This window comes from Babesia bigemina (assembly GCF_000981445.1).
Source record: "Babesia bigemina genome assembly Bbig001, chromosome : I".
NCBI classification, from domain to species: Eukaryota; Apicomplexa; class Aconoidasida; order Piroplasmida; family Babesiidae; genus Babesia; species Babesia bigemina.
This window is the reverse complement of record NC_027216.1, coordinates 696,878-709,680: the sequence shown is the minus strand read 5'-3', so window position 1 is coordinate 709,680 and position 12,803 is coordinate 696,878. Positions and strand designations below refer to the sequence as shown.

The 12,803-nt window shown below is 52.4% G+C and overlaps 4 protein-coding genes across 4 annotated transcripts; 3 read left to right on the top strand and 1 right to left on the bottom strand.

Moving 5' to 3' along the window:
- Nucleotides 1-78: 78 nt before the first annotated feature.
- BBBOND_0103130 (60S ribosomal protein L27, putative) lies at nt 79-429 on the bottom strand (the record flags this gene model as incomplete). Its single annotated transcript, XM_012910723.1, has 3 exons — nt 79-147; nt 185-249; nt 294-429. 3 exons carry the CDS (start codon nt 427-429, stop codon nt 79-81), a joined length of 270 nt encoding a protein of 89 aa, XP_012766177.1.
- A 1,364-nt stretch (nt 430-1,793) lies between these two features.
- On the top strand, nt 1,794-4,055 carry BBBOND_0103120 (hypothetical protein, conserved; the record flags this gene model as incomplete). The annotated part of the gene is made up of 1 exon (XM_012910722.1): nt 1,794-4,055. One exon carries the CDS (start codon nt 1,794-1,796, stop codon nt 4,053-4,055), a length of 2,262 nt encoding a protein of 753 aa, XP_012766176.1.
- Nucleotides 4,056-4,651: 596 nt separating this feature from the next.
- On the top strand, nt 4,652-7,327 carry BBBOND_0103110 (hypothetical protein, conserved; the record flags this gene model as incomplete). The annotated part of the gene is made up of 1 exon (XM_012910721.1): nt 4,652-7,327. The coding sequence occupies one exon, from the start codon at nt 4,652-4,654 to the stop codon at nt 7,325-7,327; it is 2,676 nt and encodes an 891-aa protein (XP_012766175.1).
- A 303-nt stretch (nt 7,328-7,630) lies between these two features.
- Nucleotides 7,631-11,800, top strand: BBBOND_0103100 (5'-3' exoribonuclease (XRN2), putative; the record flags this gene model as incomplete). Its single annotated transcript, XM_012910720.1, has 1 exon — nt 7,631-11,800. The coding sequence occupies one exon, from the start codon at nt 7,631-7,633 to the stop codon at nt 11,798-11,800; it is 4,170 nt and encodes a 1,389-aa protein (XP_012766174.1).
- Nucleotides 11,801-12,803: the final 1,003 nt, after the last annotated feature.

Here is a 12,803-nt window from a genome sequence, read left to right as displayed (position 1 = left end):
TTGGCGCTGTGGCGTATTACGCCAATACTTAAGCCATCAGTTTTGTGGTGAGCACTGGGCGGCGCTCGCGCGCGAAATCTACGCCTTTTCTTTTTCTCGTTCTTGCGATAGGAGTTGCAGAGTTCTTGGAGACACGTAGGGCTTCAGCTGAACACGAATGGCAACACCGCGTTAAGCTGCGTACCTCTGGTTTAGTATTTTGTGGCACGTGTAGGTTGGGCACCAGCAACTTGTTTATGATGAAGAATCCTGTAGCCGGGATGCATTACGCGAAACTGCCGCTCATGATTTACCTTTTTTGGTGTGCTTGCCCAGGCCGACCGCGCCGAAGCCTTTCTTGAAACCGACGGGAGCGAACTTCGCTATGAGCGGCCCCCTGCCCTTGCTGGACCCGTACCGCGCGTAGCGGCAGAGCGAAAGTAACAGCATCGTAGCAGGGGTTGCGCTGAAGCGCTATTGCACCAAGGGGAGCAACAATCAGCACATGAAACCCAGTTGGCAACGGCAGAGAAGAAATATGATATGCTTTTCTAATTATGTAGGCTACACGAAAAATGGCAACGATATGTTGTGCGGTAATACCACCTGACCGCTGCTAATGAGCTGGCGGCTCCGATGGGCATTGGGCATCGAGCACTGAAATGTGAATTATACAGCTACACATATTGGATTATTCAAATCACACGTATTGAGAGGTTCGCTACAGCGCAAAGGAATGTAACTGCACGCGATAAACATATGTGTGTCCACTCGGCATCCAGGGTGTATGGGTGTGTACGTGAGTGTAGCCAAGCGTAACAGCAATACAGCTCATACGGAGCGCAAAAGGGCACCACCGTGCAACGTATCCGCGGTTCGCTGGGTTACACATCGATCAGTGAACACGTGCATCGCTGACGCAACTGTGGCACCTAACACTAACGAACCACACTAGACACACCGTTGATGTCTAACTCTGTATCGCACGACATCGCACTGCAACTGTGCGACACCTTGTCAAGTAGCATTCCACAGTAGACACGGATAAAACATTGCCCACGGCGGGCGCCGGGCACCACCGGGGGGTAGGGGGACCACATCTCCGGACTCAGTTCACACATCTCGGCCGACACGGGCGCAAAAGCTACCGAAGCTGCCGTGCCGTGTCTACCAGCCGTCATACCTCACGTGAGACAGGTTCCCACGGCTGTAGAACCACGCACCTGTGTGTGGGTCCGTAGCTGGAAGACCCGTTCCAGGACGTACACATTTGGGCGACTGCCTAATGTTTGGTGGTGGTATGGCACGGTAGGCCGTCGTGGCTCGCGTTAGTCCGCTGCGTGTCTCCGTTGAGCTCGTTGAACTGTGCACCCAAGGTGCATACCTAGGCGTGGTGTCAGTACGGACAGGGTAGACACGTCAATCCACCTAAGCTTGGCGTAACATCCTGGGCTTATAGATATCACCGCGACCGATAAAACGAAGCCGTCGGCCCCTAGGTGTGAAAACGAACTGGTGTGTACATTGGCCGCCGGGAGGGGTGACTCTGTGGCCCAGGATTTCCGTTAGCTAGCTTCGGTTTGGCATGAGAAACGCGTCTAGGACATTTTGAGGCCACACACACACACGTTGTCATCCGCATCGCAGGAGGACGTGGCCATCAGCGCAGCTTGTGTCTGCTTCCACGGTATTGATCTCGTGCACACTCGTTCTATTCCGTAGGAGCTAAACGGCGCTACAATCGCTTGACAGCATTCGGTCGTACATATAGCGTCTGTTGGCGGAGACTCATGACTACATCTCTCTGAGGTAACATGGAAGACCTGCATGTGGAGTCGGCGCGTGATATATCGAAGCCTTTAGATGATACGTTGCTCGCTGCGCCAGGCATGCACTGCGGCGTCATAGGGGAAGAAAGCACGCTCCACCTCTCCGACATCAAGGGCGCGGAGTGCATCGGCGGCAACCCGGCTCCCATCAAAGCCACAGAAGCCGAGTTGATGAGCCTAGCCTCGATCGAGACTCAGCCGCCGCCAATATACAATCAGTTCGGCTCAGTATATGCGAATGCAGATTTTTCTTACGACCCTGATAAGCAGTATTCCGGAATAGGTGCTTACTACAACGGCTGCTATGGCATGGAAGGCCCCTGGCCGTGCAATGTCAACCAGTCGCTAGATGGTATCGAGTCCCTGCAGAGCCAGCTGTCATTGGATTCGCAGTCATCAGTGTACAGCGCCCCCGGCAAGGGCGCGACGAAGTTAGAGCCTGAAGCGCAACCCATCGGAACGACGCTTATGGATATGCAAAATCAGGAGTCATATCTGCAGCAGCAGCAGCCGTGCCTGACGCATGGACTACCCAACAAGGTTGTTGCGATGAACCCGGTCATCCTGGTCGACAAGGTCGAGAGGTCCCTCATCGTGCAGTGGTACGAGAACGGCGTCAAACGCGAGCAGCGCATCTCTTACAAAAAGTATGGTAACGCAAAGGCGCAGCAACGCGCGGAAAGCCTTATCACAAAGCTTATGTCGGGGTCAACATTTGACCAGCTTTACCCGGAAAAAGGACCACCGATTCTTACCATATTCGAAAATGTCGGCCGGTACAACGTCACGCTCACCCGCGACAGGATTCTGCGCGAGTGGCGGGTCGAGTGGACCAACAACACCGGCGGCAACATGCGTGCGCGCTGGTCGTGCAAGAAGGTCGGCAACGAGGAGGCCAAGAGGCGAGCGGAGACCTTCGCCAACAGCCTCATACAGGGGACGTTCAACCCAAGGCTGCTGCACAAGGCCACCGGCACGCGCCTCTCGAGGAACGATATGAAGTACAGCGCAGTGGTGAACGACCCCGGTTACGATCCGAACAACCTTCCGTACGGACTCAACGTCGGGCAGAGGCGTCATCGCAAAGAAACAGCGCCCAGAAGGAAGCGGAACATGGCCAACGCCGAACCGGGTCGCAAGAAGGGGACGCGCACTGTCACACGCAAGAGGCAGATGCAGGGTGACCTCAACGCGCCGCCAAACGGGTTGCCGCTTGACGTCGCGAACACGCGCCTCGATGTGTCGTACCCTGGATTCTATCCGGTCGTCGCGGACCCCAACGAACAGGACTGCGCGCTCAACCACTCGTTTGACGGTATGGGCTCCCAGGGCGAGGCCCTCGCGGCGCAGAACTGGCTCAACTGGTCCGCCGCGGGTCAGAAGCCGCCTTACGCCGGCGGCTCGGAGTGGGACTTCGGCGAGTTGCAAAATGACATCAACGGCTACGGGAAGCTGTATGACATCCCGCAGACCAACTCCATGCCCTACGGCGAATGGATGAACACCAACGGCATGGCCAAGTTTGGTAGCCCGACCTTAGACGCCCCCATGACCATGTGCGAGCTTGCCGAGGATGCGCCGGCCGATTCGCAGAACGCTAACGCGCCCTTCTTTGCCTGCTACCCGTATTTCCCCACCAACCAATCGATCTGCTACAGCGACCCCATGTCCTCGCAGGATCAGCTTGGTGGCAGCGGCACGTTCTTCGACACGGATTTCCTGTCGGAATCGCAGAACACCAACCCTGCGATGAACTACGCATCCATGCAGTGGATTGATCCGGACATGCCGAATGCGGACCCAGGTAGCGCGCACCTCATGATGTCAACGAATTCGAACAGTGACGGTGGCATGCCCCTGCTGTCAGCTCAGATGAAGGGCAAGAAGTCCAGAAAGGGGAAGAAGTCGTCCGATGAAAGCGCAGTGTCGTCCTACGATTGCGGCGCTGACGTTACGGGTGTGGGAATGGCCACGGCATGGCAAGCGTACAATGGCTTCCCAATGACCGCTATTAACATGAATGGCTCGGGCTCCCCCTCTGATTTCAAGCCGATGGACATGTACAACGGCGAAGGGGGCTGCATACGCATTGGCATGGGTGACGCGTCGAAGAAGGATAAGGACATGAGCAAGGAAGCCGCCGGAGCTCCGGAAATGCCGGGGTTCTACGCGGTCCCCAACATGGTGGCCAATGGCGGCATGCAGTCCACCCATGCCATGGGCAACATGGGGAACCTGTACTATTAAATCGGTTTGAAAGATTTTAGTCGAAATGAATTGGATTAGGTGATGATCGACCATTATGCGCTTCGCTCTTGCCGATGCAGTTCGAAAATAGTTGAGCACATCGTTAAAGAGTGTCGAGCAAAGCTGAATTAACAGGTTAGTCACTTTGAAAGGGTTTCATAGGCAGAGCGCTGCTCAACTGCCGCGTGGAGTACTGTAAACGGAGGTCAACAGGTCCTTGGAAAACATCACGCCGCTGTTACTTCCACGTACAGTCTCACACGATCGGAACGGTAATGGATGGGAACACGAAAGGGCAATTCAAGGTTGCCGCAAGCATTAACACATGAAAATTATAAGCATCGGTATTATTAACGTGGCTTCGCTGTGCGACTAGCCACCCGTGATATTTAGACTTACCTACTATAATTTTGTGTTTCATCCAACCTGTGTAAACTTTCCCTTTGGTACGGCGTCGTGGTGACGCCGCCTTCCTGGGCGGCGCTGCATGATTGGATTTTGGTGTGTATCACTTACGTGACGCCACTAACAGAAGTTATTATGCGCTGTAGCATGAGTGTCGTTGGTACTGTTAATATCGCTGAAGTGTGTATGTGATGTCGCTGCGGGCTGGCGGCAGCGCCCTTAGGCTCGGTGTCAGAGCTCTGGGCGCTCGCCGCCCGAATGCCGGGCGTGCCGCCGGATGGCATCGGGAGTTCTCGTTTATACGAAGCTTTTTCGAGACGGAGACCCAGATAGACAACACCCCGGCGGCCGTGTCGCTGTTCGACAAGGAGACCGCCTTTCATGACTTCGAGTCCAACTTGAATGCCTTGCTTTCTCGAGATGACGCCCGATTTGACGAATACGTGGCGTTTCTCAGGGAGTCCAAGTACCCTCTCGACGGCAACGAGCCCTCTTTCGAGAAGTACAACACCGGCAACCTTGTTCGACTGCTCGATTCGATGACCTTCCTCTCCCATTGCGGGCATGCTGACAGCCATACCAAGATGGTGGATTTGGTCACTCGCGAGATCTCATCGAGACCTCTGCTGACGGAAGGAGGGTCAGGGGTGGAAACATTGATAAACTGTGCCAAGTGCTTGTCACGGAACGTGCGAGTGCCCGGGGCCACAAGGTTGGTGAATCACATCAACCGTGAGGTGAGGACCCACGCGCCGATGCTGCTCCAACATGGGTGCTTTGTCAGTGTGACAAGCGCACTTTCTCATATCGCACATCCGTCAATCATGGGTATGATTGTTCACACGTGCTGCGTTCGGTGCAACGATCTGTCGCCGCATGACCTGTCGCTGATGCCGATGATGCTCCGGGATTTTAAAATTGACAATTCCAGGTTGATTACGCCAATACTAGAGCGCGTCGGCGAAGGTCCGATGGCGTGTTTCGACTCAACCGGCCAACTATGTAGATTTTTTCAAGACGTGGCATCCATGGAGTACATGGAGAACGACGAGGGGATGCTGATAGAGAAGCCGGTAAACAGGCTATCAGCCATTATTATGTCGAATATAGATCATTATAGCACGAGCGAACGCATTTTTCTCATTGCTAGTCTGCCAACATGTAACCACATTCCCCCGGATGCAAAAGACATGTACGGTGGATTGTTACGACGTGTTCTGGTGAACATCGGCGTGCTTCTGGATAGCAAAGGCGCGGTGGAGATGAATAGTGGTATCGCAAAAGTATTAAAGTCACTAACTAAGTACCAATTGTTGGGAGTAATTGATACCGTATGCCGGCATGATCCGTTCTACCCCGATATCAGGGCAGAAGCATCCGACGTTATCAATTGGATTCTCACAGCTGGGGAGAAGGGTAAGATAGTTGGTGAAAACAAACTTAAAGGACTCTTTAAAGCCTTGGCAGAGGAAGTATGCAGACGAAGCGACGAAGCCATGCCACCATCGGATGACCATACCGGATCTGAACCATCAAATGATTCCTATTTGGCCGCATTCAGTGAAGACGTGGTGCTCATGAGGTTAGTGGACCGTATTTTAACGGCTGATCAGCTGGATTCACTTCAAGATACACACGAACGGCTATTGAAGATTGTTGCAAACCAAATCACCTCAAAAACGCAGAAACGACATGAGACATTATATGCAGTCGCAAAAGAAGTTTCTAAGTGCCATCCTTCGGTTCAGCGTGCGCTGGTTAAACCCGTATTCGCGGTACTTATGAGAGAGCCCGATAACACAAAGGAATGGCTGGCCGCGAGCAGCAACGCACTCAAAATTCTGCGCAACTGTGGCAACTCAAAGTCTCATAAAGATGGTTCACATGATGCAGATGCAGCGGACGCCAAATTTATCAACCAGGTCGTCTCCCAGTACGTTGACGCATTAGTCGGTAACGACTTGGGCCACCTGCCTTCGGTTGCTGCGTGTGAAATGTTATCGCAAATATATTTGCTGTTGAAATCGGCAACATGTAAACTCGGTGACAACTCTGAGAAGCTGGCCTCCCGAGTGTCACAGCGACTTTTGCAGTTACTAAGGCGCCCAGGTGACGCACTGTCGGCAAAAGCCCTGCGGAGTTTGACGCAACTGCCAGGTGGCGACAAAGTTGGTGATTTTGTGAATGAATTGATGACATCGTGGGCTAACGAAAATAGCGACCAAAAACCGACTGGCGTAAGGCTGAGCAACGCAGTGGAATACGTAATCGCCAGCAGCGTGGCCATGTTGGATGCCGCTAAGGTGGCTGACAACGCAGTGGAGCGGATTGATGTAATAGCCGAAGTAGCGTCTGAGCGATTAGGTGATTTACAAAATAATATAGACGCAAAATTTGCGCGGAACAATTACGCTCAGCATGGGGAACGCCAGGCCAATACGTACGTATGGGAACCGTCTGTAGGCCTAAAGCCGCTGTTTAACAGGCCTATTGAACCGCTAGACGTGTTCCTCGCCGACAGAATGAAGGGATTGGACAAGTACGTGCCAGCGGAAAGGTACAGCGGCATAGAGCACTACGCAGGCGGCATCGCGTCCCTGCATCAGCTGAAGCGGTATTTCCAGAAGATACATAATCAGATCAGCGAACTTGAACTTCGCATCACAGTGCTCTTGAAGAGTGACCAGGAGGCATCAACAGGTAACATGGAGCAGCTGTTGTCTTCATTGAACAAATTATCCTCAGCCATAAACGGGTCCGTTTTGGCCGTTGCTATGGCCGAGCCCGCCTGGCCCGATACCTATCTTCCCAGGAAACATACGAGGCGCCTGGTGGAGTCCGCGTTGAAACGCCTAGTGCCGGGATGATTCGCCCGATCGGTTGTCGCAACTATACCACTTCTTAACCACCGCTAATGACATAAATGATCATGTGTACTGCCAATAAAAAATATTGGCCGAAACAGTGCTCTTGATGGCTTAATAAGCTGCCGCGTCTCACTCACGTTGCTGGTGGTGGCCTGCAATACACACTAACGGGCGTCGCTTCTTTGCCTTCGTCGCTGACTCCGTACATACCGCGGCGAAGCTGATAGCTGAAGCCGATGCCCACCACGTGGAGGCGACAGCAGTAGAAGCGCGTCACGCATTACCCTAAAACGCGGCACATATATGGGAGTCCCCGGCTTCTTCAAATGGCTGGCGCAGCGGTACCCGCTCATATGCGAAACGTATCGAGGCTCCGCTGCCGAGAAGGATGATGCGTTCAAGCTCCTCAGGTCGTTTGAGGCCGACGACCACAGCGGCCAGGCCCAGAACGTACCCGAAGGTTTCGACAACCTCTACATCGACGTCAACGGAATCATCCACAACTGCTCCCACAGCGTGGAGGAGCTGTGCCAGGGTATCCGTTGCGAGGAGGACATCTTTGTGCTGATCTTCCAGTACATCAACAACCTGGTGAAGATCGTACGTCCCCGGAAGCTGCTCTATCTGGCCGTCGATGGCGTCGCGCCGCGTGCGAAGATCATGCAACAGCGTGATCGCCGCTTCAGGAGCGCGAGGGATAGCAAGCACAATGACGTCGTCTTCAAGGCGGTGCAGGAGGAGCTTGGCTGCGATAATGCACAGGCGAAGGCGGCCGAGGGTGGCGAGGCATTTAAGTTCGACCCAATTCAGATCACGCCGGGCACGCTTTTCATGGAACGGCTCTCTGTGAGGCTGCAATTCTTCGCGAACATGATGATTAACGACCACAAAGCATGGAAGAACATCAAAATCGTGGTTAGCGGATCCGACGTGCCGGGGGAGGGTGAGCACAAAATCGCCGAGTACATTAGAAACAACAAGGCTCAGCGGCACAATGAGGCGAGCGCAGGAGGAAGGGCCTGCTACGTATCGCACTGCATTTACGGGCTCGACGCCGACCTCATCCTCTTGTCCCTGGCCACCCATGAGCCGTACATCTGCCTCATTCGAGAGCAAATATACTTCACCAACAGGCAGACGAGCTCGCGCATGATGATGAACATGAACGACTACATTTTTCTGCACATCGGCATCCTGCGGGAGTATATCCTCAACGACCTGCTTCAGCCGGCGCAGCTGCGGAAGTCCCCAGGGTCCATCGACCGCGTGGTGGACGATTTCGTGCTGCTGAGCATGTTCGTCGGCAACGATTTTCTCCCGCATGGGAAGTTCTCTAAAATCGCAGATGGGGGATTCAACCACTTCATCAACTACTACATACGCTACATCGAGAGGCGGTTCAGTGAGTCGCCTAAGGCCGATTTGTGGCTGGTGACGGGGTGCGGAGAAGTCAACTACGATAACCTCAAAATGTTCCTCGGGAATCTCGTCAAGCATGAAGCCTCGTGCATAAACTCGGAGCTGGGCGGTGGTCACGATGAAGCCAACAGGTCGAGGGGCAGGTCTTCGAACAAAAACGCACATGGCGAGGTAACAGTGATCGACGTAGAGAACTGCCGCATTGCGACGGACACGACCGAATTCATGGCGAAGTACGGGAAACAGCCCAAATTGGCGGCAGAGTGGAAAGCACGCTACTACTTCGCCAAAATGGGCATAGCGAGCGACGTCATCCTGCTTCCCGACGGGGCTGACCGCCACAACCCAAACGGGCCTCCGCTGACGATAGGCGAGGTGGTGCATGATTACCTGGAGGGTATTCAGTGGGTCATGTACTACTATTACAGGGGCGTCCCGTCGTGGTCGTGGTACCTGCGATGCAAGTACGCGCCTCTGCTTGCGGACGTGCAGAAGTTTCTCAAAACGGATGTTATAAGGTCCAAGGTGATGCGCAAGGGCGGGGTGGCAATGGGTGGGCCCGTCACGCTTTCCACGGCGATGGGAATTAAGTTTGCTTTGGAGGAACCGTGCACCCCCTTCGAGCAGCTCATGATGATATTGCCGCCGGACTCCGCCTACCTCCTCCCCAGTATATTCGCCAACCTCATCACGGATAAAGAGTCCCCGCTGCACAAGTACTATCCGGAGAAGTTCGATATCGACATGGATGACACCAACGTGCCCTGGGGCGGAGTAACGCTCCTACCAGTGGTCCCGCTGGTAGAACTCCGGATCCTCATGAACCATGTGCTGCTTGGGGACGAAGTTGCCAATATCGACAAAAATGTGGGATTGCCGCGCAAACTGTACTATATAGAGTCACGGAGACTTACGGAGGACGAGAAATGCAGGAACAATGTCGGTATCGCAAGGATCTATTTCAGCAACCCGGAGTCGCAGGGAACCACTGTGAACTCGCCAATGACTGTGTTTGGAAACATTGTGGGCTGTAAAGTTGAGTATGAGCCGTTCTTTAACCCCACGCTGAAACGGGGGCAGACCTTCCCGACTCAGCTCATGATGGACAGCAGGCATGCCGAAGACGGTCAAAGGGACAGGTACCTGGGGGACAACATATGGTTCCCCTCTCTGTCAACGTTACCATTTACGCCTTTCACACGATCTGGCGTCAATGTGTTTCAAATAAGGTCGCATCTGCCCAGCATGTATTTGTGGATCCGTCAGCCGTTTCATCACAACGCCGTGCGTAACCTGATGAACGCGGCCAGGGCGAAGTACGTCACCGTTGGGTACCCGTATCAGCACATCGGGCGGTTGGAGGCCATATATACGCCGTACGTCACCATCACAAATGGGCGGCTGCATGTGGGCAGTCCACAGGAGCTCGTGGCGCTGCTCACCTCCATCAGGCAGAATCTCTCTAAACGAGGAGTTATTGTGAGCCACAAGTCTCCAGAACCAAGTATCGATGATGCCAATTATCACAATTACGTGAAAATGAGCCGTAAGCTGCTCTACAAGCTCTTCGATGGCTTACCGGGATGTGAGCTTTCGAATGATATGCCCTCTGTGCGCAATGCAAGGTCGCTGAAACTGGACCTGCTCTGCGAAAATGTAGTTGTAAAGTACCGGGTGGTGGATATCAACCTTCAGGACACAGAACGAACGGAACATTCCCTGCTCACATTCGTCCGTTTTATCGACCATGTGAGTGAGGGGGTGCCGCAGATGGAACGCGCGGTTGTGCGTGGCAAAGCCGCTTCGTCATCGCAGGTCGAACTGTCGAACAACCTGAACGAAATGATAGCGCTGAAAAGTGCCATCGTCCAGCACGAAATGATGTATGGTAGGTACTCCAAACCGTTAATCAAGGCAGTATGTATTATGAAAGGATCGCTGTATGGCGCTGTCGGCTCAATTGAAAAGGTTGGCAACAGTTTCGACAACATCTCAGCGGTGTTCTCGATACCGGACTACAGAGTCACGATCGGGGAAAACGCCCTGCAGATGTATCAGAAGCACCAGAAAATTACGCATATTCTGGAAGGAAGAGAACAAGTTAATTGGTACAGCTTCGACCAAATTTGTAGAATGACCGGACTGTCTACAGCAACCGCATCTGCAATCTTCCACCTGCTGGCATGCGGCAAACACGCCAGCGATATAGGGATGCACTTGGCACTATGGAGCGACGAAAAGTCATGCGTCATGTGCCTGCCGGGTTACACGCGCTGCGATGACACTGTTCTCACGGCAGAACGGATGTCGAATCCCGATTCGTTGCTACGGGGGGTGGAGTACTCCAGTAAAGTAGTTGCGCTTGTCGAGGATTACCGAACGAATTTCCCAGAACTCTTCGAGCATTTGCATAAAAACGCTGGAAAGGCGAACAGTACCGCAAAGGGCGAGTATCGACATCACGTCAACCTAGATGGGGTATTCGTTGGTTCGCCGGAGTTGGTGGAGTATAAGAAGGGTCAGCTGGCGCACTACGTTTCCTCTCAGGTATTCCGCAGGCTAAAGCTTACCATAGGTAACTACCGCTGTTTAACGCCGTCTGATATTGAGGGTATCACCAACACGTACGACCAAGATCCGGGGTCGGAAGACGGCGCCAGCTGCAAGCTTGTACGAGTGTCGCACATCAGGAATCTGCACATACCATCGTACAACACTGGAACGGTGTTCACGCACGAAGACAGTATCACTTTGGGGCAGTGCGTTGTGTACATCAACCATAACGAAGTCGTGCCGCTTGGCGCTCGGGGCACGGTGGTTGGAATATACCCGCAAAACTCGAGTGGCAGTGGCCGGCTATTCGAGGTGCTGCTGGAGAGGACATTCGTAGGCGCCAGCGATCTCTTCGGTAGATGTGGGATGATGCGAGGCATCATCGCTTCCGTTGCCGACATCCTGCCATTATACGACGAAGCAATCCCCGATCAAGCAATGTGGTCGGCGTCAAACCAATCTAACGACCGGGCAAACGCCCATTATGTTAGCTATGTCTAATTTAAGTAGCCAGTTGCAGTAGTAAATGCGAGTATGCGTTGAACATATCGTTAATTCTACATGCAAAATACATGGCAAAATGTTGCACTCCATCAGTTCAAAGGCAGTAACCTTAATATATTGCGATGGGTCTTTCATTATGTTATATGGTTCTTATGCCAGATTAGTGTGTTGGCCTGGATGTAATGTAGCGTTTGCAGGTGCATGGGCTCACGTTTTTACTACAATGTTTGTCTTTGGATTAATGTGAGGTTATATCTGTGTGTTAGCACAATTCGACATTTATCAACCACCTCCTACAATGAATCTCGCATTTTATGATGTTTACAATGAGAATATGTAGGATATTTGAGTCTGCTAAATATCATTAGAGCTGATATGCTTGGAACCGCCTAATGTGTAGAAGGCTGCATCAATTCTCCGACAGGTTGGCTAGTTTGTAATTTATAGTGATTACGTTGAGTGTGGCAAATGGTAGTTGTCTGTTTCTGAACGGCTAATGGCGATGATTTCGTAAAGGGAAGACGGCTGTTGCAGGATCGGCGATACGACCGTTAAAAGAATATTGGTTACAGAGCTTTCAATCGCATGTCGTTTATCATTTTTGAGCTGATTATGGTAGCTTGTTCAATGTAAATTAGTATCGTTCAGTTCAACTTAGCAGATGATCTCTGATGGTCGCTGCAGCCGAAACGTGTTGAAGTTACGAATAATAATTTTTGCCAATCACGCAATGAAAAATCAACGCTGACAGCAAGATGTCGAAACTACGGTTAAATGTTATAGAATTTACGGAGAAGGTGTAGGTGCTTTAATTTAACGCTTCGCAACATCTGGTGAACGTAGAATGATGCGAGGAAAATTGTATCATAACTCTAGAAGTTGGGTTGAACATTTTCAAGGCATAGATTTGACATAGTTATGTTTAGTGATTAATCTTGGGCCGCTATAATTACAAAATTAGATGCAATACATCCGCCGTTATTGAAGTCATGCAGTAGGT